Genomic DNA, 26,735 nt, shown 5'->3' with positions numbered 1-26,735 from the left:
GGAGGAAGAGCTGTTGTCCTGTCTGAAGAGCCAAATATTGTGAGATTGCAGTCTGGTTGAATATTTTCTATATTGTTTAGAAAACCAATTAAATATGTCACACCAAAAATTGCTTAGCACGGGACACTGCCAGAACAGGTGTGAGAGTGAGCCTTCGGCACTGCCACATCTATCACATATGGGAGACACTGATTCAAAAATTTAGTTTAGTTTTGGAGTAATGTAGCCCATGTAAGACCTTAAATTTAATTAATTAATATCTAGAGTTAATGGAGCATTTCTGTACACTGGCCAGGCCTTCCTCCTATAGTTCATCTGACAGTGGAACACCTAATTCTTCTGCCCACGCATCCTTGAGATGATTGGTACATGCTGATGTCTCAAAAGCGGTGACAAAACAAGAGATCAAATGTTTAGAATTTGGCTGCGAGAGAATTATATCATAAAAGTAATGGTTCTGTGGTGTCTTTCTAAAATAAATAAAGGCAAATAAGACCATATTTGACCAAAAGCTAGAATTAATGGTCAGACAGAAAGATAAAACTGCATCAAAATTATACAAACTGATGAACAAAACATCAAGAGAAAACTGGAGTGAAGTTTAAATAAACTGGAAAACTGACTGAGGTATATCATTGGAAACTGAAGAGTGGGATTGTGTCTGGAAAACACTTCACAAAGCAACTAAATTGGATTCACCCCTGTTCGATGGCATAAGATGGGTGTTTCCGACTCTGATCTTTGTTGGCACTGCAATCAACATAAAGGTACTTTTTTGTCAACTGGTATGAACTTCTGTTACATTAAAAACCTTCTGGTAAAATGTTACACACACCCTGGGGAAATTCATTGGCTATACTGGTCATTGCAATCCAGCAATGTGCCTTTTGAATTATACTGTTGAAGGAAACTGGTCCAAACACAACAATCAAATTTTAAAAACGGGATGCATGACAGATAAAAGACTGATAGGAACAAATTGGAAGGACACAGATCAGCTGAACAAGGGACTGTGGCTCCAAACATGCCTGGAGATGATCTCCATGGAGGGAGCTGCATCTAATCTTTCTGAAGTTTATCATGAGTAACAACAATTGTGGAAGGTCACACTTGGCAGTGCATACTGGACACAGTCTCTGGGGAAACTACCATGGTTCCCAACTCACCAGAAATCCCAGGTAGCAGGGGTTAGGTTCAGCAGGTCTTTGTCATAGCCTTTATGCTCCACCAGAAACCTGGCAAAGCTCTCATAGATCAGCTGCAAAAACAGAGAGGAAATAACATCACTACTTAATATCATCAACTACAGGAACAAGCCGCACATTCCTAATGCAAATGACAACAACAATGAAATGCAACTATGTGTCACTGAAGGCCAGGAATCTACAGATTGTTCTCCCATCTTAACACTGCACAGGGTGATTCCACTGGTTGAAGACATGATGATCAGGAAAACTTTCCTTCCAGCTCAATAATGTTTTGACACTCAACAGCTCACAGTTTCCAGACATGAACCGTATATGCTGAGCGAAAATGTGGACACATTTTTATTTTTTGTTTTGTTTTTTGTACATGATGCCACACTGACATAATAGCATCTTACAAAGTCGTAACGACACAGAGAAACATTCAGCAGGAGTGTGGTTCATGTACACATAAAGAATATAAGTCCGATATTCACTTTTCTTTTTAGCTCTGTTTCACCCTTTCCAACTCCTAAGATAAATACAGTCACCAACTTTTTCTGTCTGAGCTTTATAAGGTGCTGAGCAGGTATCGTACAGTGGATTTATCAGAGCTTTTTCATTGAAAACTGTTGCCTGGGGTTGCTGGAAACAGATTACATGAGACTAAAAGGGTTGGAAAGCGAAAAGCCTCAACAGGGCTCAGGATAAGTACTGAGTTGGGGGTTAAAGGAATACTTCACCCGCAAAATGATCATTTGTATAACAATTACTCACCACATGTTAACTTGAATTCAAGAAGAAAACTTTGCTTTTCTTGCATGCCTCCATGATGAGCGGAGAATCCAAAAAAGACAAACATTCTTAATGAAATGAAGTCATAGGGGTCCAGATTTAAAAACGGCAAAACTATATCAAAACAGCAGTTTACAGACTCTTGCACAACTCATGCAGTATAATATAAGTCTTATTCATCCAGTGGTATGCTCAGTACTTCCAAAATATATGCATTTTTGTTGAAACTTTACTATTTACAACACTTTTGCATACAAGTAGTAGCGTGCCTGGAGCTCACAGGCACATTACTGGGTGCACCTCTTGTAGGTAAAAGTGTTTTATGTTGTAATGTTTTAGTGAAAATGCACGTGTTTGGGAAGTACTGAGCATGTCCCGTTTTCAGCATGGTAAAATTAGTGTTTCTGTCAATAGAGTCATGCTTTGAATAGAACAAGGATTAAGCTTCACTTTCATGTCAGTATCCCCTCAGAAAGGGCAGTCTGTTTGGGAAATACTGAGCAAACAACTGGATAAATAAAGCTTGGATTATACTGCATGAGTCGTGTGAGTTTGTAAAGTCATGTTTTGATATAGTTTTGGATGCTTAGTACTTCCTAAACATATGCATTTTTACCAAAACCTTGGTGTTAAAACTAAACTGGGGTGAAACTGATCTGTGCTCTCTTCAAAGCCAGACCCCATTAACAATAACGGATGATTACAGAAGGTAACTGTGGTTCTATGAATGAAGGTCAACATGCCACTGTATGGGTCATTCTCAAAGAGAGTGATCCATACGGTGGCGTGTTGACCTGATATGAAATAGAACAGTAATTATACCCTGCTGAACATAGTAGCTGCTGGTCTACCATACCTCGATCTGTAGTTTGTTTGTGTTACTGTAACTTTGGTGATTCCAAACTGACATCAAAGTCGCACAATAACACAAATTAACTAATGGGTCAAGACAGTGGTAGACACACAGCACCCGTGTTCAGTGAGGTATCACTGTTTTTGTCAATGGAGTCTGGCTTTGAAGAGAACATAGATACATTTCACTTTCAGTTCACTTTTATATGCAAAGCTTTTAGCCAAAATGCATGTGTTTGGGATAAATGAGACTTGGATTATACTGCATGAGTTGTGTGAGTTTGTATATGCATGTTTTGATATAGTTTTGCTGGTGTTACATGTGGACCCCTATGACTTCAATTTATGAAGAATGGTCTGGTTTTTGGATTCTTCGTTCATCGGAGAGGCATGCAAGAAAAACAAAGTTTTCTTCACAAATTCAAGGTAACATGGTGAATTCTTGCTATACAAATGCTCATTTTGTGGGTGAAATATTTTTGAAATTCACTGTGGGTTCGTCATGAGTGATAACCTTTGTGATTACACGTAGCAATTTCATCTATTGCTAATGTCAACATAACTGAGTGGTGCAGCTTTAAGTTTCATCAAGTTTTTTCAGTCATTTAAGGGGAACAAACAATTCATTACTGAAAGTAAGCATCTCTGTAATGACACTAACATTCAGTATATTCAACATGCAATATGCATTAGCCTGTAATACACATTCAACTTAAGAGAAATCTCTTGCATGACTGCATCTGCATAGACACAGGTTCTTCCATTAAGTCAAACAATCCTCAAATGAGATTTGCTTTATGTGATGGCCCTTTACAGTTCCCTATCCTAGGCCACTGCACTGACAGGATCAGTAGACATACATGTGACATGCATGGGGACAGGGAGAGAGCATAAATGAACTCCAGGCCTGATAAACCAGGCCATAATGATTGGCTGGGATTCAACAGTCATTTAGGTTCTGTCACTCGGTGTCACAGAATCCAGCTCGACCCTGTGAGCCTGCACTGACTGTAGCTTATAATAACCGCAAATGCAACATGATATGAGAATATGCTGCTGCCAATACGCCTCAGAGGGGATTTAAAGACATGTATGATCATCACCGCCGACGTTCAACCTGTGAGTCACGCAGAGTGACTGCAGCATCAGGAGCATCGCATCACCTTGCACACATCTCTCCATTCAGACACGACCCACACTGACGGGCATTTCAGCACCATGTATCCGTACAGGCACGACAGAACTGACAAGTGACCGTGGAGCGTATTGACGGCTCCGTGCTATTTTTAATCCAGATGTGTTGCGGATCGAAGCGTCGCGGCCACCGTATGGTTATGTATCGGAGCTAGCTGCACGCGCTGCACACACTCACCCTGGAGGTCTCCTTCAGATGGTAGCGGCAGAGCGTGTGGTCCAGGTCGAAGCCGATAACATCACTGTCCGACAGGCTGAAGTATTCGCTCATTGTAGCAGAAGCAGGGGGAACTGCGGGGAAACGTTACCGTACACACAGTAACTTGTGCACAGCAGCACAACACTACTGATGTGTCAATGTCACTGACTGACGGCGGGGATGGGACTGCGGTCCGGACACGCGCTGCTCAGCCTTCGCTTACGGTACCGCGAAAACAATTCACCAAACTGTATTCCGAAAGCCGCGTCGATTATCAGTGACCGGTTACCGTCAATAAGTTGAGCATGAAGAGCCAGGAGTTAAACTCCTGTGTGCCAGAAGAAGGCGGCAGAGAGGCGAGTGCGGGAGAGTGCACTGCTTCCGGGTGTGGGACGAAACCGTAACATACGCTGTGTGTGCGCAAATGAATTTGGAAAGCGCATTCAATTATCCAGGGCTGGATGAAACTACTCACTACTCAAACTACTCAAACTACTGGGGCAACATTAACTGCTGGAGCCCTATGAACCCCCCTCCACAGACCCTCTCATAAAATGCATCAGGAGTGATATTTTCATTAAACATGAAGCTGCACAGACATTGACTGCTTTCATGGTGATGACTTTAAATGGGAACTACACCCATTTTCAAAATTCATGGCCTACATGTTATTGCTATGGTCCAACACAGGCCAAGAGGTGTAAACCTAGGAGCTGCTCCACAGATAATGACTTGGGTAAGATGTTATAGATCAGTGGTTCCCAGCTAGTGGGTTGTGGCCCAAAAGTGGGTTGCATGTCCATCCTGAATGGACCACAAGTGACTAGCAAATGTGTCAAGTTTGTAAAAAACACACTGTATTCTGAAGTACAGGCAATTTCTGGTGCATAGCTTTTATTCTGAAGTGCAAGTTCTTGTTGTAGAGTGAATGATTAACTGACAACTACTTCACACAGCTTGACGACATGGCCAACAGCAAGAATGAAGCTGAATATATTGAACTGTGTGGACCTTGAACCAATGACTAAGGAGAAATCTGGACGCCGTGGCTGGCCCAGTTGGGAACCACTGTTATAGATGACACTGAATGCATTTACATGGTCATGAATAAGCTGTGCATGATCAGGTTTGTGGAGTATCCCGTTTATGTGTTTGAGAATGTAAACACCATATGTTGTTTATGAGAAACCCAAATATGCTGGCTGGAGTACTCGGGAAATATAACACTGTATAACACCATATCCCGAATTTGATCAAACTGGGATAAGCCTCATAAACATTTATGTTACTCATGTCCATGTAACTGCACTCAGTGAGAGCACCAGGGGATTGCTCTGAGTATACCGGTACATTTTCTGTTTCAGAACTGTGGACACTACAATAGAATAAAGCTCATTTGGGTATAAAGAAGAAAAGAATCATTCTTTGGGTCCACAAAATCAGACTCCAATTCACTCACTATGAAGCAGCTCCAGACTGTATACCCTATGACATCACAAGTTTGAGACTTCCTACTCTGGTTTCTGGCTTTAAGAGATTACCTCATGTTTTCAAATACTGATTGTACTTCCCTCAGCCATGGAAAGAACATACTGGAATTCTTAATTTATGTGGTGTCCCCCTTTATAACTGAGTTGTTTTTTGAGGCCGAGCACCCAGTTTATCTCTCTGAAGCAGTAATTAGTGAGTAATGATGAAATAAAATAAATAAAGAAATACAAATAAGGAGCCCAAATTATGATGTAGCCTAGTGTATCAAAATGTTGACTTAACTGTAACCAAAAGTTCCTCAGGTTCCCTGAATGTCATTTACTTTATGGCAGTCTGATTAATTGCAAATTTCAATTTGCAAATCCACAAAAGCAGATTCTGCATTATTACCTTATGTTGTTGCCCCTACGCTCAGGCCTACTAATAGGTTAATCTGGCCATGATATTGAAGTATTGACTCATAATTTGGATTTATTATCTCATAATTGTGACTCACAGAAATACTTCACCCCCCAAATAACCATCTACATCAGTTACTCACCCCATTTTACACTGAATTTGTGAAGAAAACTCAGTTGCCTTGAGATACATATGCTCAATACTTCCAAAACACATGCATTTTTGTAAAACCTTAGTATTTAATAATGAAACATATTTTTGCTCTCCTCAAAGCCAGACTTCATCAACAAAATAGTGATTATACCTTGCTGAACACGGGTGCTGCTGGTCTACCACTGCCTCCATCAGTTAGTTAATTTGTGTTGTTGTATGACTTTGGTGTTTTACAGGGTTGGCTCGCATTCACCAAAGTAACAGTGACGTAAACAAACTACCAATTGAGGCGGTGGTAGACCAGCAACAACCATGTTCAGCAAAGTATAATTACTGTTTTTGTCAATAGGGTGTGGCTTTAAAGAGAGAGTAGGTAAGTTTCACCTTCAGTTAAATTTTTAACACCACAGATTTAGCAAAAAATGCATGTGTTTGTGAAGTACTGAGCATACAACAGGATGAATTAGACTTGGATTATACTGCACGAGCTGTGTGAGAATATGTAAAAATGTTGAAACAGTTTTGCTGTTTTTAAACCCCATGACCTAATTTCATCAAGAGTTTTCTCAGTTTTTGGATTCTTCATTCAACATGGAAGCATGCGAGAGAAAATAGTTTTCCTCACAAATTCGAAGCGACATTGATATACAAATGGTCATTTTGGGGGATGAAGTATTCCTTTAATAAGTAAAAATCTTACTTGCTGTGGCTTAATTTCTAGGCACTATCACATAACCTTTCCTCAGGGCCACATTATTGTGACTGACCATAAAAATCATGTCACTTTCTGTATGTCGTGTTTTTTTTCCTGGCAGGAGGGGGCTTCCATTATGAGTGATCTCACAACATCATAAAAACATAAATCGGAAAATGGTGACGCATTTCTTCCAAACACAACTCTTCCTTCATCATCAGCCCACAGGCGCTGTCCTCCAGTATGGCCACCAGGGGGCACGTGACGTCACTGAAGGTAAGCCGCTCCCCATTCCTCAGCAGGTGCAGGTGATTGTGGGTTGGCACACTTAAACATGAACCATGAACTCTCTTCCAGGAAACTTAAGACTTTAAGTGGCAGTCACGTCCTCCTCAGTGTGTTGTGTTGTCTGAGTGCATGCTGTCAAACACTGGAAGCATTAAAATGACTCTGTGTTTTATGGAGTTTGGATCATGAGCCAGCAGAAGGGATTCCCCCAAACTATTTCCGCTTATCCCCGGCACAGAATGACTTGCTGTGATTGACGATCGCACCATGGAGATCCGAGAGAGGTTTTCTTTGTGTTGGCAGAGTTTTTTGGGATGTTTTAAAAAGCCGGACGACTCTGGAGGTGAGACCAGGCGTGGGGTGAAAGCTGACACTGTTATTACGAATCCCGTTGCCCTCAAAAAGTCAGAGCCGGACTTTAATCCGAACAGAACTTTACCGCGGCCCCCAGCGGAGAAACCAGGGGTCTATTACGTCGCCAAGTATGACTACTCCGCTCGGACTGAGGAGGACCTGAGCTTTAACAGTGGGGATACTTTAGAGGCTCTGGATAAAAGTAGTGGTGAATGGTGGTTTGCGAAAGCCCTCACCGGGGTCTCGGCCAATCAAAAGGGATACATCCCGGCTAATTATGTGGCCCCTGTGGAGAGTATTGATGCTGAACCGTAAGTATCATCATCATCATCATCATCATCATCATCACCCTTCATATTCATTTATCAGGGCATTTTCTGAAACAGCAGTCCCCTTTCTATAGCCTATCAAAATTCCAGTCTATGATGTTTGTTTTACAATTAACTGATTGTCCCAGGTTGTATTTGGAGAGCCTACTGACACATACAGTCCTTTTCTCATGCCACTTTACAGAACATATTTTTCTGAATTGGTGCTGAATGTCTTACAGAGTAAAGTCTTGTCTTAAACTGGTTAATGATTGTCTGTGACCAGGAAATGTAAGCTTACAGGTTAATAATTGAAAGTAAGACTCAAAAACACAAGAACATCAAGGGTGCATTGAATTCCTTTGCTGGCCTTTCATGGACATTTGTATATCCTGTTTAGCAACTATGACTTCATCATTGTGGATAGTTAGAGAAACTGGTTTTGCCATGAATTTATTTTTGGCTGCCACTTCAGCGTGCTCAGATACTACTGTGTGTGGTAACTGACATTGTTTTTATTAAAATAATAAAGGAGTAGGCTACTTGGTTTTGTTGATGTGTGTAGCTGAATTGTTGGAAAGAGTAATGTCTCGTTCTCAGCCTCCTCACACTCTCAGTGATACCAGTTTCTTCTCAGTTGTACTCTGGTTTTTCCTGTTTTGTTTACTGAGGTAAAAATACAGTGTAGGTTTGATTTCCTCCATCACCATAGGCATTATTTGGGTCAGGGTTTCGCTACAAACTTGAAACCAGAAGAATTAGTTTCCTAATATACATATCTGAAGACAGCAGCAAACAGTGTGTGTGTGTGTGTAAAGTTAAAGGTTTCAATTAGATATAGATTAGGTTAAGATTCTGTATTTATGGACTGCACTTGTGGTTGAATGTGATACGCTGCTGGGACTAGTCTCAGTTTGATCAGGGACAGCTACAAGAGTGTAATGCATTCACAAAAATCTGCCCTGTTTTTTAAATGAACAAGATTATTATCTCAAAATTATTATGGAGGTCTTTATGGGAAAAAATCTGCTCTTGTTTTTCTGAATTAACAAGAATATACCCTGATTATTATCTAGGCCTATATATTGTCAAGTTAATTCAGAGAAAGATACGCAGAAATTTATTTTCATGAAAACTTTTCTTAGAATTCTGGGACATAATCAGGAAAATTCAAGAAAACAGATCATTTCTTTAAGTGAATGTATTTTGATTCCATTACCTGCTAGGGGGGGACATGGGGTGGGGGTGGGGGAAGGACCTTATTGACCTTCTCCTTATTCATATTAGTTTATGGACTTGAAACAATTGAGGATAATGTGTCATGTAAGATCAATATAGACTGAAATAATAGGTCTGAGGAGATAAAGCTGGTCTTACTCTGTGTCTTTCGTATTGTCAACCTATCTCACGAAAAGATTAGTCCGTCTTGTAATACTTTACGACTTTCCCACCCTGGCCTGTCCCAAACTAACTGGCTCCTACTGAAGATCTTTAAAAATGGGCCATGAATATATACTGTCTTTTTTTGTTTGTTTGTTTTGTTTTGTTTAAAGCTGGGCACCATAGTTTTTAACAAGTGTTGCTGGGGACTGTTGTCAGTGTCAGATTAATCCACATATAGTGAGTGTTTGAGGCAGCAGAATGGTATTTGTAGTATTAAGTCAAAATAAAGTAAAATGTGTGTGTGTTCATAGTTATGAAGGAACTTGTTACCCAGGGCAACAATGTGGCTCACTGATGTTTTAATAGTTTTTGGACAACAATGGAGCTCTATGGTACAGAGGATGAAGATATATCAGGCTTTGAAACGCACACAATATTTGTTGGTTTGAGATTTTCAGGGGATGTTGTCAAAAGGAAAAATGAACACTATCACCACATTAATCTTTTAACATTTTTGATTGGGTAAAAATCACAGTGTTATACTTTGTGTTAGTGGTGCCGACAGTCTTAATAAGCCAATTTGCAATCAATCAAATTACTAGGGAACAAATTGTCCCCTTTGCCCCCTGATGATTAAAGTTTTTCTGTTTAATATTTATATTCAGAAATGGCCTTTATGTTTGACCAGCTCTGCTTCTTTGCCTAATTTCTGATTTGCAGATGGTATTTTCCCAAAACCAAGAGGCTGGATGCAGAGAAGATGCTGTTGGCAGAAGGGAACCAGCACGGCGCCTTCCTCATCAGAAACTGTGAAAGTCAGGAAGGGGAGCTCTCCCTCTCAGGTAAGATAAAATGTTACAGTAGCAACTGAAATTCTTCCCTGAAACCAAACACGCATTCACTGATTTCTATACCTTTGCCCATTTGCTCAAAGGAACAGTGCACATTAATATCAACATTAAATAGGTACTATGTACATATTGAAAGATTAAATGACACAACCTTCTTTCAAGAAGTTGAATTCATTAATAAATAACAACCCAATCACCAGATAAAATGTTGGCACTGTGTGTTGCTTTAGACACTAAAACCACTTGGTCATGGTAAGGAAAAGATCATGTTTTGGCTTGAAATACCTGGCTCTCGGGGCACAATCCCCACTGGAAAAGCAGTGATGTCTTAATAAAAAACAACTGCTTTATGTGCCACTGTCTTGGCAGGAAATGCACTGACGACTTGGTAAAAAACAACTGCTTTTCATGGCACTATCCCTGCTGGAAAAACAGTATTGGGTCACTGCATATTACCCACATTTGGTGCCTAAAAATCTGCTGGATAAACAGTGACGGGTGGCTACAAAACACTCACGTTTGGTATCTAAAAAGCTGCTGGACACAAAGCCACGACTTGCTATAGTACAGCTGGTTTTGTTGTAGGTCTCAGACAATGGTCTGCAGGTTGCCAGGTGACACGCCATCACCCATCCCCTCCATCACCTGATGACAAAGCCAGCTCATATACAACATCACTTTAGAAACACTGACATGATAATGCCAATATTTTTGTCTTGCGACTGGACTGACAGGAGAGCACATGCTGGTTCTATTCAGCAGCAAAATGTGAGGGGTTTAATGTCTGATTGCTAACGTGTATAATTCTAGCAAGCATTATATAGATAATAAGTGATATAACTGAGTCATTACACTGACTAGGGTTAGGGATTAGGTATCCCTACTATATTACATGCTGCAGATCACTAATACCACTTTTCCACCAAATTAGCTCTGGCTCTTGAGCATGTTATGTTCAGGATTCTTGGAACCTTGGTCCTATATAATGAACCAGCCTGTGTATCCACCAGTTTTGAGTAGAACATTGTAATCAAGGATGCGTTATCAACAGAGGGCATTGCACAATGCACAATGGAAATACACAGTAAGCAAAATCGCTGATTACATTGATTATCTGCAAAGTTGCAGCCAAGTTTTTCTGGTTCTGAATCAATTTATTTTTGGTTGAGATGCTCTGAACAGTTCAAAATAAGGGGCGGGAACCAGAACGGACCTGGTTCCATGTTGGTGGGAAAGGGTTATAGGTGGAAAATGAATGTGGAAAAAGTAAAGAGATCTAAGTTTCTACTATGTCGACAATGAAAGACACCCAAACAGGCATCCATGCTTTTAGCCTGTAACTTATGAAGAACAAATGACTTTTTTTATTCTTTAAAAAAATAAAATTGAATGAAATTATAAGCAATAAAATACACCCTTGTTCAATACACTCAGGGCTTTTGCTGCTACAGGCACGTACTAACAGAACTTTGTGGTTTTATGTATCAGAATAATTATTAACCCATAATGACTTGAGAGGCACTTTGGTGCAGCCACGTCTGAGTATAATTCCTAAAGCAATCAGACTGCCAAAACATTTAAACTGTACCAGTGTATTAGTCCACTTGATCGATATTGTTTGTCCGATGTAGTCATGCTAGTTTGCTAGTTAGCATTCTGCTGTCTGTGTACTTTTGCCACAAAACACACATTTCCAAACACCCCTAGCATTGTTCGGTGACTCAAACTTATCCCCAACTGACTCAAATGATTAATGGCTTCAAGGTCCTCAAGTTAAATAAACAGAGGTCTGTGCTCCCATAAAGCAGTGTGATAACTTTATCTCTCTCTGCTCTAATCTGTCTTTTCGCTCTGGCCTTGCTCTTTCCATTATGACCAAATTCTTTCCATGTTCATTCATTAAAGCCGGTTGATGACCTAATTCACAGCCACTAACCCCTGGGAGTTTGTGTGTGAATCAGGTGATAACATATTTAGCCCAGGAAAAGTTTTACTTTTTTAATTAGATGGAATCAAAAGAAAGAATGACGGCACTTTTTTTTTTTTTTTGATAGAGCAGTTATAAGTTTTCAAATGTTGGCCACTATTCAACGGCTGCCTTTGAACCTGTGTCCTTGATTAACACATGATAACGACTGATATGAACAAAGTTGACGTACAAAAGGCTGAAAAACGCTTATCAAAAAGAATTGTTCTGTTGCAACAAAAATTTCATTTAATGTTTATTTTCTCCATGTTTTACTGCATGATGTAAACCAGCAGCAATGACGAATATCCGATATGCAGATATGTAACAAACAACTCATTTGGCTGATAACTGATACCGATATCGATATATATGTATATACACTTTTTTTTCCCACCTAATTTTAGTGATCAGTAAGTCTCTTCTATAGTGGAATTTACATCATATTATAAAAGCATACTCTTATCGTGATTGCCCACCAGCAGATGGAGACAAGAAATACAGTATTTTTCATTGTATATAATATTCATTCATTGTGCAAAAATTAAAAAAAGCATGTTGAGCGATTCTGATACCGAGCATGTACCGATATTATTGTTCATCCCTAGACATTATTTTACGATTCTAATTCAAGATTATTAGCTATATTTTTAGTAAATTTATGGCACTGTATCCTTCTTTATACTGAAGCACATCTCCAGTGATCATATCCCTATAATATGTATTTTAAGGCCTTCTGATAGTATTGTAGAATGTTCATTGGGCAACAACATACAACATACTCCATCACTACTGTATGTATATGTGAAAATGCAGAAAGGTGTCAATTTTAGCAACTTTTCCTTGCTGAAATTTTGATTGATTTATGTATAGAAACTAAAAAAGGACTTTGCAGTGATGGTTTAGTTAATGGCCATTATGTATATGTATATCTGTCATGAACATTCATAGTCAACTCATTACAGAGAATTTTCACCAAACTTCTCAGTTCTCTTCAGGGCTACAGAGCTTTTTAGCTTCTTGTAGCTCATTGTTTTGGTTTTTGATGGGGCTCTCATCAATAATTAATGAAACCCATTGCCAACTGCAGCGGGCAATTTTCAGGGGAAAAGCTCTAATAAATCCACTGTACACCACCTGCTCAGGAGCAAACAGCAGAAAACCTTAAACCTGCATTTTTTTTAATAGCTAGCATGGGGCAACTCCTCTGGTTGCAAATAGAAGTCCAATTGTATAGAAGTCAATGAGGAAAACCCTGCTTCTCACTTGATTTATTATCTGAGTAAACATTTTCCTAATGAGTCTATGGTCTCAATCACTAGTTTGAAGTTTTCTTTAATACAACATGATGTTCATTTTATGAATCATGGTCCCATTATAGTAAAGTAGGTGGTAAAGCAGGGTATGGAGGTGATACCTTGTGATTGACAAGTCGCCACCATGGCGGTGTTCTCTGGTTTTTTGTGTCTGGTAAATATGGTCATTTCTAACTCCTCAAAACCAAGACGGCAATGGCCAATACAAAACAAACAGTAGTCAACAAACCAATGGGCGACCTCACCGTGGCTATGTCCTCTTCTTTTTTTACAGTCTCTGGTTGCCACCAAGTGGCCCAAAAAAATCAATCAACACTGCTTTAATGCAGTTAATACAAATACACTGCTATAATTACGGCATCCGGTATTGACAATAGCAAGCCAAAGCAATAATAAAAATATATTTTAGAAATGATTGGAAATTAAAATTTCTTCGTATATTAAGCCTGTTAGAATGTCTCACGATGGTTGTGTAAGTGAGACCATGACAAACGTGTGTTTGCTTGCTTTGATCATAATTTTTGTGCCTATGTTCCATGAGGAAACTTGACTTCTACAGTTGTTGATTCTTGAATATCACTGATGTTGACGTGTCTTTCAGTGCAGGACAGTGGGAGGGTGAAGCATTACAAGCTGAAAAGACTGGAGAATGGTGACTACTTTGTGTCGAGGACCAGAGCTTTTCATACACTTGTGGAGTTGGTGGAACATTACTCCAAACAGGCAGATGGCCTCTGTGTGCGTCTGGGTGAACCATGCAAAAAGGTAAAACACACTGTATATTAAATACATCCTGCTTATTTTCTAAATTCCATTATTACTCTGCTTTTTTGTACATTATAAAATCACATCTTCATCTCAGTAAGCAGCGACTCTTCTTGTGTGTGTAGATGGAGGCTCCACAGACTCATGGTCTCTCCTACAACACTGTGGACCAATGGGAGATTGACCGCAGCTCCATCAGGTTGATAAGGAAGCTTGGAGCAGGACAGTTTGGAGAAGTGTTCGAGGGCCTGTGGAATGATACCACAGCAGTGGCAGTGAAGACCCTCAAACCTGGTACACTATTGCCTCCTTAACCCAATTGCTAGAAAAAAGTTTGGCATTATACCTTTCTGCAAACCACAGATATGTTACATTTGTACATTATTATGTAGCAGATATGTTGAAACTTTATGTTTCTTTACATGTCAATAATGCTGCAGTTGATATGTGGTTAGATTTAGGCACAGAAAAACATTTGGGTATAGTGAGGAAAAGATAAAGTTTTGGCTTAAAATACCCAGTTTGGTGACACAGTCCCTGTTGGAAGTTCAACTGTTGGAAACACAGGGATGACTCACTAAAAAAACAACTGGTTTTGTTGGTCTGGAACAGTGATCTTTGCCATCCCATGGAGATGACAAACCATGACATGTACTACGTCACATTAGAAACATTGACATGATATGAATGACGTGTACAAATATAACGTAATTGTGGTTTGCAGAGATGTACAATGCCAACATTTTCCTTTGGTGACTGGGCTGCTTTTTTCTCACTACAGGTGTTAAACCAGAAACATACTATTAAGGAATCAGAATCAACAGTATGGGATCAGTGAAATCTGAAAACAACTTCAGTGTCTAAGTAGCATGTTACTGTCTCTTCTCTGGTTATAGTTAAGATCATAGCTGTGGCATTTTAAGCAAGCTGGAGATGTGAGATAAACATGTTGAATTAAATGGGGAAAAACACTGAATTCATTTCTAAACTGTACAAAACAGGTCTATATTATTCTGTTGACCCATTTGTCCCAAGTAAGCTAACAGGGACTGCTTACGGCTTTTTGTACAAAGATTGCAGCTTTAGTGTAAGAAGCCAAACTACAGAGGTCATAAAGATTCCAAAATGCAAAGTGTTCCAGGAAGAGCCAGAAATAAGCATTCAGTATTTGCCTTCAATTATTTGATAGAAAAGTTGCATTTCAGTGGAAGGAGAAATTATGTCTGTACACCAAGAAAGAGCTTTTCAAAACGGAAAGATAATGGGATCTATGATAGAGCCCTGAGGGACCTCAGTTACAATTTCCTGTTGTCACTGAGAATGATGAGTGAACACTTACTCATTTACAGAAAATCCAAGCATCTGTCTAGAAGTTCAAACACAACAGTAACCACTACAAAACATTTATATTTCAAAGTTCCACTCCTAATGTACAGTCACTATACAACTCTTGCAGGTACCATGGATGCCGAGGACTTCCTGAGAGAGGCTCAGATCATGAAGAGGTTGCGGCACGCCAAGCTGATCCAGCTGTACGCTGTGTGCACCATGGAGGAGCCCATCTACATCATCACAGAGCTGATGAATGGCAGCCTGCTTGAATTCCTCAATAGTAAGGCAACCTCATTTTCATACACCCATATAATGAACTATTGCTACTTCATGACAGTCCACTGTTAGTGTGCAATGGTCAGACTACAGTAGAGATTTATCCCAGAGCAACAAAACAATTTTAGATCCTACAGTTTTTCAATCCAAACTTTGTACCTACATGCACATAGTTCATGAATTTTATTTAGCCGGGGCCAGAATCAGTCCACTTCAGGTTCCAGGTCCGCATGAGTTGTATGTGTGTTTGAACTTCAAGCTTCATGCATTACATGATTAATTTAACAGCCGATGTCAGCATTTGTTGTATTGTAATGCACACCAGCCAATACTGCTTTGTGGCAGATGTTTTTCTTTCATAGGTAATTTTTGTACTGATTAATTGGACAGTTTTGACTACAGATCAGAGGTTCTCAGACTGTAAGATGCTTCACCGGCGGGTAGGGTGCAGAGGGAGAGGCATGTAGTTTCTGTAGTTCTCTTTTAAAAAATAAATAACCTAGCAGAGCTCCTACTTGATACTTCAAAAGTGCATTAATGTCATGTTGCATCTCATCTCATCTTGTTCATCTCTACTTGTGTCAAATTGTGGTGGGCTGGTCTACAACATTTTGCCAAATGTTCTCTTTAGCTTTGTGTATGGCTCTTTAATGTTCTCTTTTTTGTACTACACATAGAGCTGAAATAATCAGTCAATTAATCAAATGGTCAACTGAGGAGCAATTTTTGTGAACTGATTAATCGCCATTGTTATTTTTCAAGCAAAAATGCCAAACTTTCTCTGGTTCCACCCTCTCCAAAGTTAAGATTTGATGTCTCTGCCATTTATCATGGTAAATTAAATATGACATATATGTTGGGCTCTTGGCAATTACCTGATTACCTGTTACCATATTTAGCACAAACGTCCACTTGGATTCAAGGATGACCTGATTCGATTTTGGTGGTCAAAGGTCATTGTGACCTAGTGTCTGTACCATTATTGTCAGCCGGATATCTCAGAGGCATCTAGTGGCAATTTCTTCGAACTGAGCACAAATGTCTACTTGGACTCAAGAAATTTGGTCAAGGCCATTGTGACCTCACAAAAAACTTTTTTTTCTTCTTATTTTTTAAATTGGCATAGCTCAAGAATGCATTGGTGAATTATGACAAAGTTTCACACAAATAGCTAACAGAATAAAATGATGATTTGATGACATTTTATATCAGAAGGTCAAAGGTCATCATAATGTTCTGCAAAAAAACTTTTCTGGCCATTATTCAACCTTATCTCAGGAACAGAAGGGGAGACATTTGGTCAGATACTGAATTGGTGACACTTACCTTGGGTGTACTGTCCACCTTGAAACTCTGCTGATTGTATAGATCTTCTGTGCTGCCGGGTTGAAGATGTGTGTGAATCATCCATGATTTCAAAAATGTAGCTTCTTTACAACAACATCCATATTTGAAGTATTGTCCACTGTCATTCCTACATAAGAGTCTGGACAGACATGGATGTAAACTGTAACTACAAATTGACTGGATGTTGGTGGCATATAACCACAAGGCGTTCATTCTAGTTTTCTTTTTAATAAAAAATATTTAAAATAACTAAACTAAAATATTTATGGACAAAACAATTGTTAATTGATTGAGAGGATAATCAGCAGATCTGTCAATAATGATAATAATCATTAGTTGCAGGAGTATACAGTCAGGAAAGAATATAAATTCCTGGATGGACTTAGGAGGGCAGAGGTGGCCTTTTCAAATGCTGGGTCACTGACACCTGTTTTTCCACTGTGGCATTAACACCTGCAGTAAACGGAGAGTGACCCTGATGCTCATTAGTGCTCTGACAGAAGCTCCATTTTGGACCTTGTACTTGCTGGGACATGTGTAGTGCTCACCTCTCACACAGACATGCTGCGCTGTCGTTTGAGAGATGTAGTGTCACTTTTATTTAGACCGAGTGTCACTCTGAGGAGCGCTGGTGTGGAATTGATGTCTGCAACCCTGAGACAGTCTGTCTGGTGACCCACATCAACCATAACTCACCATATACCAACTACTGTAACATGTCATGGCTAGGACATGTTCAAAGTCACAAGTATGAGGTGTAACACATGATCTGCTATTAATTAAATTGTTCATGATAAGCATAGTGAATTACAAAAAACACAACTGTAAAAGGGGAGTTGAGTTAGTCCCTGGACAAATTTTACTTTAAGTCTTCTTTTGATTGAGAAGAGCAGGTGGAGTGTGTACATACCCGTATAATCCTAAAGAGTGAAAAGAAGGTGGATGGTGTGTGTAGGGTTCAGTGGTGAATGAAGAATCCAAAAACGGTGAAGATTCTTGATGAACTGAAGTAATCGGGGATGGTGTTTAACAACAGCGTAGGTGCGCTACTTGTCCATCTATGAGACACAAGTGTTTTAGATAGTGAGCTTTTAGTTTTTGGTTAGTACTGAGCATACAACTGGATAAATTAAACTTGAGTTATACTAAACAGGAGTTTTTAAACAGACATTTTGATTTAGTTTTGCTGTTGTTCAATGGGAATCCCTTTTACTGAAATTCCCCAAGAATTTTTTTCCATTTTGGATTCTTGAGAAAAATGATTTTTCTTCCTGAAATGAAGCATAACAAGGATGAGGTAATTAATATACAATTGATCATTTGGGGGATGAAGGACGTTTCAATAGCGCAGACACCAGCGTGCAACAGTCAAGGGTTATTAGTTCAGAATTAAGAGGTAGTAATTATTCTTAACTTGTTACAGCTGAGGACATTTGCTGCCATTTCACATTTTATTTGACAAAGTCAATGATCGCCAAATAATTATTTTAACTCTTGCTTGCTAAGTCAGAAATATGAATTATGAGATAAAATGTGGTTTAAAAAGTGCAGTTTGTTTGAGTTTTATACTTATTTCTCTCATTTGAGTTCCAGTTTTAGAATGATTCCTTGTTAAGCCATATTTTGATTTGTCAAAGTTCCATGTTAGGGGCAAAGGGTAAGAAGGCACAGGCAGCTAGCCTCCAGCATTGGCCAAAATTTCTCATCAGATGTAAGGTGCAAAACTGTTATTTACCACCACATTATAAAACTTTGTTATTTTACAGTTAAAATTTCTCCAGATTGAAATCAGGCGGAATAATTTTCTTCTTTATCATATTTCTCTCCTGCTGCCTATGATACCTAAACATGGTGAGACTGTGACTGATTGTGTGCCTCTCTGCTTGATTACAGAGGATAAGGGCGCCACGCTGCGCGTCCCTGACCAGATTGAAATGGCTGCCCAGGTGGCGTCAGGCATGGCTTTCCTGGAGTTACAGAACTACATCCACAGAGATCTGGCAGCCAGGAACGTGCTGGTGGGCGACAACAACATCTGCAAGGTGGCTGACTTCGGCCTCGCCAGGGTCTTCATGGTGAGTTGAAAGCGGTGTTGTATAAGGTGTTGTATAATGAATGTAATTACAATTACAATTGCAATTAAAATGTTAACTACACTGAAGAAATACTTAGGTGTAAGGCCAGTATAAGCTGATCAAGAAGTTAATTTACCAAACAACTTTTTAAGCAATTTCACCATCACAGACAAACTTCCAATGTCAAAATGACCATCAGTCTTTTTCTCATCTTGACGTTCCAACAAAATCAAGCATTAAATATTATCATAAGTCTTTAGACTCATTCAAATACTGAAGTTCAATGATATCAACTTTATCAGCAACCAATAGCTGCAGTCTCTCCAGCACCAAACAGGAAGCAGCGAACTGGGCATTGCGGGGACTCGAGGTGCAAGAACATGAACAAGTCTCGGTTCTAATGAACTGTGGAAAAAGCAGCAGAAACCAGTGGAGTGCAAGAACAAGAGTCGGTGTTTAATTTGGTGTGAATCTGATCCACCAACTGGCGCTTATTTTAGTGATAAATCTTAAATTTTGGAAACAGCTCCCCTCTCAGTCCCACACTGTCCTCCCACTAAATTTGCCCAGCTAACCAACGGAGACTGGCTGAAGTGAAACTAAAGCAAGCCCACATTCTTCAGTAATTATACATATTGTCCTTATTGAATGGCATGCATTATATAGTCTAATAAACACTCCACAACCCAAGCCACACAGTTTGTTTCACATTAGGTATTGTCAGCCCCAAATGCCTGCCGTGACAGCACCCATGTATCAAACACCGCTCTAAAATCACATTTTGTCTGGTCATGTTGTGAAATTGTGGACCTCTACACTAAAGCTGACTGGAAGTCAAAATCTGTCTTGTGCGCCTTGTTTTGTTTCTAGAAAGAGAATGAAAATGTGTACGAAGCCAAAGAAGGAACTAAATTCCCTGTGAAGTGGACTGCTCCTGAGGCCATCCATGACAACAAGTTCAGCATCAAATCAGATGTTTGGTCCTTTGGAATTTTGCTGTATGAGATCATGACATTCGGACAGATGCCTTACCCAGGTGAGACCTTTATCTGCCTTGTCATAAATTATTTACAACATCAAGTGGGAGTAACCTATTCAGAGTTGTCTGTTTGTCTAAGTGTGATAGTTGTATGAATATAAAGGATCGGTGTGTAAAATTTAGGGGGATTAAGTGGCATCTAGCAGTGAGGATTGTTAACTGCAACCAGCTGACACTTCTACTGGTTAGAATTCCTTCAGTGTTCATTGTTCAGGAGGTTTTTACTGGACGCTAGATTATCAGCAGAGGTCTCTTATATGTCATAACATACAGACGCGCTGATGTAAACTGGTAAAAAACACTGAATAAAGCAGTTTCACGTTACAAATCAGTGTTTCTTCAATGCTGTTTGGGGATGGGTCACTAGCCTAGCACCTGCTAATGTGTGCTCACCTTTTTCCTCTGATAACTTAAGATCCAGGGGCTGGTTTCACAAAACACCTTAAGATTTTCCTGAGTCTGAGTTTAGGTTTCTTTAAACTAAAATCAGTTGCACAAAACACCCTTAAGTCTTAAAGGTTTCCTTAAAATGTTCACTTAAGTATTAACGTTTTCTCCTTATCTCCAATCTGATGTTCTACACTAATATGAAAGCCCTGTTGTTTGAAGAAACAGAGCATTCTGTTTCTACACTAATTAACCAACAGTTAAGTTTATCACACATTTACTCTGCTTGGCGCTCTGCCACTCAGAGAGTGTGGTGCTGTGGATAACCAAACGGTACAAACAGTCCAGTTTGTACCAGATTGCGCTCAGGCACTCAGAGAGACTATTTCCAAATGCACCCTCAGTCTAACTATTGCATGAAAGACTTGAGGTGTTACAAGCACAAGTGCAAGCAAACCAAGTATTTAGGCTGTAAAATCTCTGTCAATGCAGCAAAAGTAAAGTTAACATTTTTCCTTAACTAAGGAAAACTCTTAGTCCCTTAGCTAAGGAGAAATTAAGTCTTACACTTAAGGAGAATTCTTAAGGTATTCTATGCAACCAGTCCCTGAAATTCAAGAGGTTTTTCCCCTGAGCCAAATTATCCACAGAGGTCTCTTCCTCTCCAAAACAAACAGACCAGGTGATTAAAACTGGTTAAAAACACTGAATAAAGCAGTTTTACCTTAATAAATTGTGTTTTTCCAGCATTGTTTGTCACAGGGGGCTTGCTAATTATGGTGGCCGACGCAAATACATGTATGCCCCATCTAGAGCCAGTGTTTGGTTTGTCCATTCTGGGCCACTGTAGAAACATGGCGATACAACATGGTGATTTCTTTAAATGAAGCCCCACTCCGTGTGTAGATATAAACGGCTGATTCTAAGGTTACAAAAACACAACAATTCTTATTTTCAGGCGATTATAAACAAAGAAAAACAGACTTGCTATATTACATTCAATTTCAGCCAATATATTTCCCTAAATCCTCCGCACTGGACTTGTAGGTAGCAATCTAAAAGTCACAAAACCTTCCAGGTAAACATCTAATGCAAAATAATTGTCTCCCGCAAGATAAGTTATAATGTCCTTCTTCCAGGCATGACCAATTACCAGGTAGTCCAGAGGGTTCCACAGGGCTACAGGATGTCGAGCCCTGCCAACTGTCCCAAAGTCATGTATGACATCATGATGGACTGCTGGAAGGAGAACGAACAGGAACGGCCCACATTCGAGACCCTGCAGTGGAAGCTGGAGGACTTCTTTGACTTGGATGTAACGTCCTATGACGACGCCGGCCGTTACTAGCGCACGGTCCTGGCTGAGACGTGGAAAGAAAGAGACACAAAAAACATTGTTTCTGCACTGAAGCTAAATCAAAATCCCCTGAATCCAAATATCAACATACATTGATGTTTTTATGAAGTAACAGATTGAAATGTAATTCAAAATTCCACTCATTGCGGTCAAATGAAGGAACTAAAATGATCTCCATGACTGTATCTGACTGGCAGTGAGGAAGCTTTTACTACTGCAACAGTTGCAACACTCCCGGTCTCGCTTGGTTTGACAACTGAATGCACTTTGAGACAGGCTTTATGTAGGTCTAGCTTTACTCTTACAGCGGACTTGACTGGAAGAGGCCTCTTTCAGCAGAGACAGAAAGCTGCTATCCGTCCATCTCGACAAACTGGTTCTTCTTTCGCTCAGCATAGCACACATTCTTTCCATTACCAGAAGGTACCTGAGAGAATTTACGAGCCGTGCTCACTCACAGGCTCAGTATGTTTGGCTTTGCGTCTCGTGAGGCAGAACGAATGGCAGGTGCCGTCATCTCCACTCATTCCTGATTACATATGTAGCCAGTGGAAATATTTAACATTATTAAAGGGAGGGGGGCTATTCTTATTAACAGACTACTTACATAAAAACTATTTCTCAGTAGAGCTAAGTCCAGTCAAATAGTTTCACTTTAGGTTTTAACCTTTGTGCCAATGTAGTAACTGCTGGCTGAACACAAAAGGACAGCACTGTCATGTTCTAATGATCTAATTTGTGCTTGAAAATGAAGTATTTGTGCACATAACTGTAACTGAATAAGAAATATGTAATAAATTATGGCAGATACTATTTTCACCCAGCTGTCTGTAGCCAACAATGATATTTGGACCCAGAGTGGAATAGCCAATGAGGCTATTTACACCTGGGTGTATATTCCTGGCCATCCTAGCAAAGTGAAGTTATGATGTTAACATAAACAGGTCTATTCATCTATTCTGGTCAAGTTTATGTACACAGTGTGCATTCAGCAGCTTTATGGATCCTTAAAACTGAAAATAATGAGTCGACTAATTCTAAAAAATAATGTGGACTCTGCTGACCCTCTGTGGACTGTGTCGCTGTTCATACTACATCACCTGACTTTCTGGCAGTACATTTGTGTGTTTGTTTGTTTGTTTTTAATTTACAAGTTAAATCTCAGAGAAGATCTGAGATTGGCTAGTAGTAGCCCTGACTATGACCTACACGCATCAACATGATGAGTGCTAGCCAATCATCCATAATAACGCATCACAGGAAGGGGCGTAAATAGCCAAATTGCTGCATTGCTACCATTCTCATTATGTGCAAATAGACACTCTGTTAAAGCGTATTAACATTTTAAAATATATTTAAAGCTGCATTCATCGATCCTTTTATTTCTTTGCCACTTGTGAGGAGGGCATTATCATCTTGAAGATAGTTTGGAGAAGGCATTGGAAAACAGTGGCTTATTTAAACATTCAGCGGACACCGAGCAACATTAGCATTAATTTGATGTATGTATGGCCTCTCTGTAACCCAAGTTCGATATTCACTCTCTTTTAGCTCTCCACCAACCCCTGAGAAAAATCAGTCTCCTTACTGGTAAATGTTCCACTACGTTCACCAGCAAGTTCCTGTCTTTTTTGTTCTCAGCTGCCCTGGATTCAGATGCCATCAGCCCATTTTCTTTGGGTCTTAGTCTCGTAGATATGGGTTAGAAGGGGCCTGCCACACCTACTACTATGTTCAAAAGCTATTATCAGGCCATTTGATGGCCGTTTGCATATCTGATGCTGTGAAATGGACGCAGTTTCACCTTGCTTAGCTTTAGGGCAGGGGTAGGCTACCTGAGGCTCCGGAGCCACATGTGGCTCTTTAGCCCCTCGCAAGTGGCTCCCTGTGGACTTGACAAAAAATTATATGGAAATTTATAACTTTTTTTTTTACTATTTTAATTTTCAAATACTATGGCTTGGTGCCTTTTCCTATACATTTTGCTGAACCTAAACAGCAGTTTTCCCAGTTAAACTAACTGTGGATTCCAAATCCAAAAAATAAAAAGAAAAAAATAGTGTGTGGACAGATTTGCTTGCTTTCACCGCTAATGCTGCAAAGTTAAAGTACCGAATTATAAATAGACCACTGTAGCCACCTTGTAGTAAAACATATCAATGAATGCTCTTTAGATCTGTTAGTAATGTTTATAGGCTAATTAAGACTTCATAGACTGTGTTACTTACATTATAAGACTCAAATATGTTTTGCAGCTTCAGACAGATTTATTTTATTTTATTTTATTTTTTGCCAAAAATAGCTCTTTTGATTGTAAAGGTTGCCGAATCCTGGTTTAGGGGCAAAACATACTTGTTTAAGCGTAGGAAATGTAGGAATGGTACGTCAGTTTAAAAAAAAAAAAATCTGATTTGAAAAAAAAAAGTCAGTGTTTACTTTTTGTTTTACATGGGATACAAACCCTGCTCTCTTGGTTGAAAGTCCTGTATTTGTTTGACACCCAATGCAGACTTTCTTGCTCTTTATAACATGGATGGATAAAGAGAACTGGATACAGCGTTTGAGGCAGGACTTTCCTATGAAAGGTGCTTGAAGCCAAAAAAGTTCAACTGCCACAAATAACATTACCTAGATGTTCGGCAATGCTTCTGTACTGTGTGGCACATAGAGCAGGCACACTAGAGTGTTCCACCAGCTGAGCTGGCTACTTTCAATTTAGCACTCTGCTAGCTTAATGGGGATGAAAACATTTAAGCGTGCAACTCTTCCAGACTTTCAAATGCTATCAGACCAAATGGGTCAAATTCTGGTACTGAAATTAATCATTTTGCATTGATTGTGTTACTCAAACAAATGTATTCACTAATTAACAGATGTCTTTTTCACAATGTAAGTCTACAGGAATAAGTCTTTGAGAATAAGTCTAAGTCCACAGGGTATCACGTGACACGTGTAACTCCAGTGTATGCCCAATGCAAAAATGGCTTCAAAGCCTGGTGCACTTCCTGTGGCCCTGCTTTGTACTACATCACCTGACACCCTCCTTTGCTCCTGTCATAGTTATTACGGTTACACGAGGTCGCAGCCAAACAAAGTTAAAGGCCTTCTGAACCTTAGAGTAGGTGTAGCAGGCCATGACGAACCCATATCTATGATACTTATAACCACAGATAACAGCCATTTAATGGCCTGATGACAGCCAAATCAGCTGTGAGCAGGTAGCTTTTTTTGGCTGAAAACAGCTGCCTGTTGCATCTGAAAATGTCGCTGATGAGAGCTACGAGTAAATCTTTAATGCAGTTTTGATTTTGGATGGAGATTTATTTTGTGGTCATCCCTTAAATGTGTGTTAAAGTTTGTTTAATGTTATGTTCTGTTAATTTGTGCGCACAAATGATTTTAGATATTTCTCCGTTATACCGGCCGGGCCAATACTTTTTTTTTTTTTTGTTTTGTTTTCCTGGAGCCCTAAAATCATATGGTCTGCCTCTGGTAGCTAAATTGAATCGCTCCACCTACTAATTTGCAGTGCACTCATGCTTTCATAATGTGGTACATTACAGTAGTTAAATGCTTTTTTTTTTTTCGTCTTACTTATGTGGGAATTACAATATAATGTCTTAATGACTGAACAATGTGACGCTGGACTAAATCCCTATTTTTTATGAATTTTTTTTTTTTTTTAAAGCTGTGGAGCTGATCTCAGATCTGAGGCCACATCCTTTCTGACCACCTGTAAGAAACTGCACTCCTTATCGGATGCTTGACACATATTTAAGTGTTCGAACCTGGTGAATTATCTCATGTTCTGATGATTTTCTTTGATGTTTTTAGTGTCATGAACAAAATCTTTTTAATTGTACATTATAACCGTGGCAGTGTTTATATATCCTCCTGTATTTTAACATAATTATGCTTTATGTATGACATAATTAAATGATGTATATTTACTATGATCTTGGTTTGTTATTGGTTTTGATTTGAAGCTAAACTGCTATCTTAAATCTATGTGTTTTGAATGAAGTACACAAACATCAAAATTAATCAGAACATATAAAAAAATAAAGTGTACATGTTGAGCACATTCAGTGAAGTGAGGAGGATATTAATAATAACAAAAGTAAAACAATCTAAATAGGTTTAACAGCAGGCTGCAGAGCCTTCTTTTGTTGTTTGTCTTCTATGGAGCAATCTCCCTGCTGACTTCAGTCTCCTGAGTCAAACTCATCTTCTCGTACTCAGGTATTCTCATGGCTTCTCTGGTGCTCCATACCTGTTGATCTCACTCTCAAGGAACCTATTTACAGTGGATATTAACATGCGTTGCCAGCACAGGTGGACAGCCGAGGCACATCACCATTACCACTTGTGTCAATCAAGCATCTCCAGCTGACCCCTTGTGTTTTGATTTTGTTACTGCATCCACACTCTCGCTAGCATGCTCACTAGTCAAGTTAGTGGTTGGGTCAGTACAGCTGGGGGTATTGTTGTCGCCGGTGCACCAGTGTCATAATGGCCAAGTTACAGAGCACTGGCACGCCATCACCATGACAACCACAGTGTCCTAGAATGATGACGGGGCACTTGACAGGAATGCATCAGCATGCATTGTTTACACTACAAACATGTGGTCAGTTGTGTCCCTGACCACCTCAGCAAGTGTGATCGGATCACACTGTATCTTAGTGGTCACTTACACTTGTATGTAGCTGTCCACTTGTGATCAGATA

General features: G+C 39.5%; 2 protein-coding genes across 2 annotated transcripts in view; one reads left to right on the top strand and one right to left on the bottom strand.

The window, feature by feature from the left end:
- The window catches only part of nt5dc1 (5'-nucleotidase domain containing 1), a 96,184-nt gene extending 91,507 nt beyond the window's left edge, over positions 1 to 4,677 (bottom strand). Inside the window, exons 1-2 of the mRNA XM_033648746.2 lie at positions 4,204 to 4,677; positions 1,167 to 1,258 (exon numbers count right to left, since the gene is read on the bottom strand). Coding sequence (XP_033504637.1) covers positions 1,167 to 1,258; positions 4,204 to 4,296 — 185 coding nt within the window. The 5' untranslated portion in view covers positions 4,297 to 4,677. The remainder of the gene's footprint in view (positions 1 to 1,166; positions 1,259 to 4,203) is intronic.
- A 2,642-nt stretch (positions 4,678 to 7,319) lies between these two features.
- Positions 7,320 to 25,961, top strand: frk (fyn-related Src family tyrosine kinase). Its single transcript, XM_033648976.2, has 8 exons — positions 7,320 to 7,914; positions 10,015 to 10,136; positions 14,029 to 14,192; positions 14,318 to 14,486; positions 15,649 to 15,804; positions 19,041 to 19,222; positions 20,093 to 20,258; positions 21,788 to 25,961. Exons 1-8 carry the CDS (start codon positions 7,517 to 7,519, stop codon positions 21,994 to 21,996), a joined length of 1,566 nt encoding a protein of 521 aa, XP_033504867.1. The 5' UTR covers positions 7,320 to 7,516; the 3' UTR covers positions 21,997 to 25,961.
- The last annotated feature ends 774 nt before the right edge of the window (positions 25,962 to 26,735 follow it).

The sequence above is a fragment of the Epinephelus lanceolatus genome, chromosome 13, assembly GCF_041903045.1.
Source record: "Epinephelus lanceolatus isolate andai-2023 chromosome 13, ASM4190304v1, whole genome shotgun sequence".
NCBI classification, from domain to species: Eukaryota; Metazoa; Chordata; class Actinopteri; order Perciformes; family Serranidae; genus Epinephelus; species Epinephelus lanceolatus.
The sequence above is the reverse complement of the archived record's forward strand: the minus strand, read 5'-3'. Positions and strand labels throughout refer to the sequence as shown.

Excerpts from the sequence above, each read along its gene's own strand:
- frk (XM_033648976.2), top strand. The coding sequence starts at position 7,517 with ATGGAGATCCGAGAGAGGTTTTCTTTGTGTTGGCAGAGTTTTTTGGGA. Across the intron at positions 7,915-10,014 it reads GAGAGTATTGATGCTGAACC|ATGGTATTTTCCCAAAACCA; the intron begins GTAAGTATCATC and ends TCTGATTTGCAG. Across the intron at positions 10,137-14,028 it reads AGGGGAGCTCTCCCTCTCAG|TGCAGGACAGTGGGAGGGTG; the intron begins GTAAGATAAAAT and ends CGTGTCTTTCAG.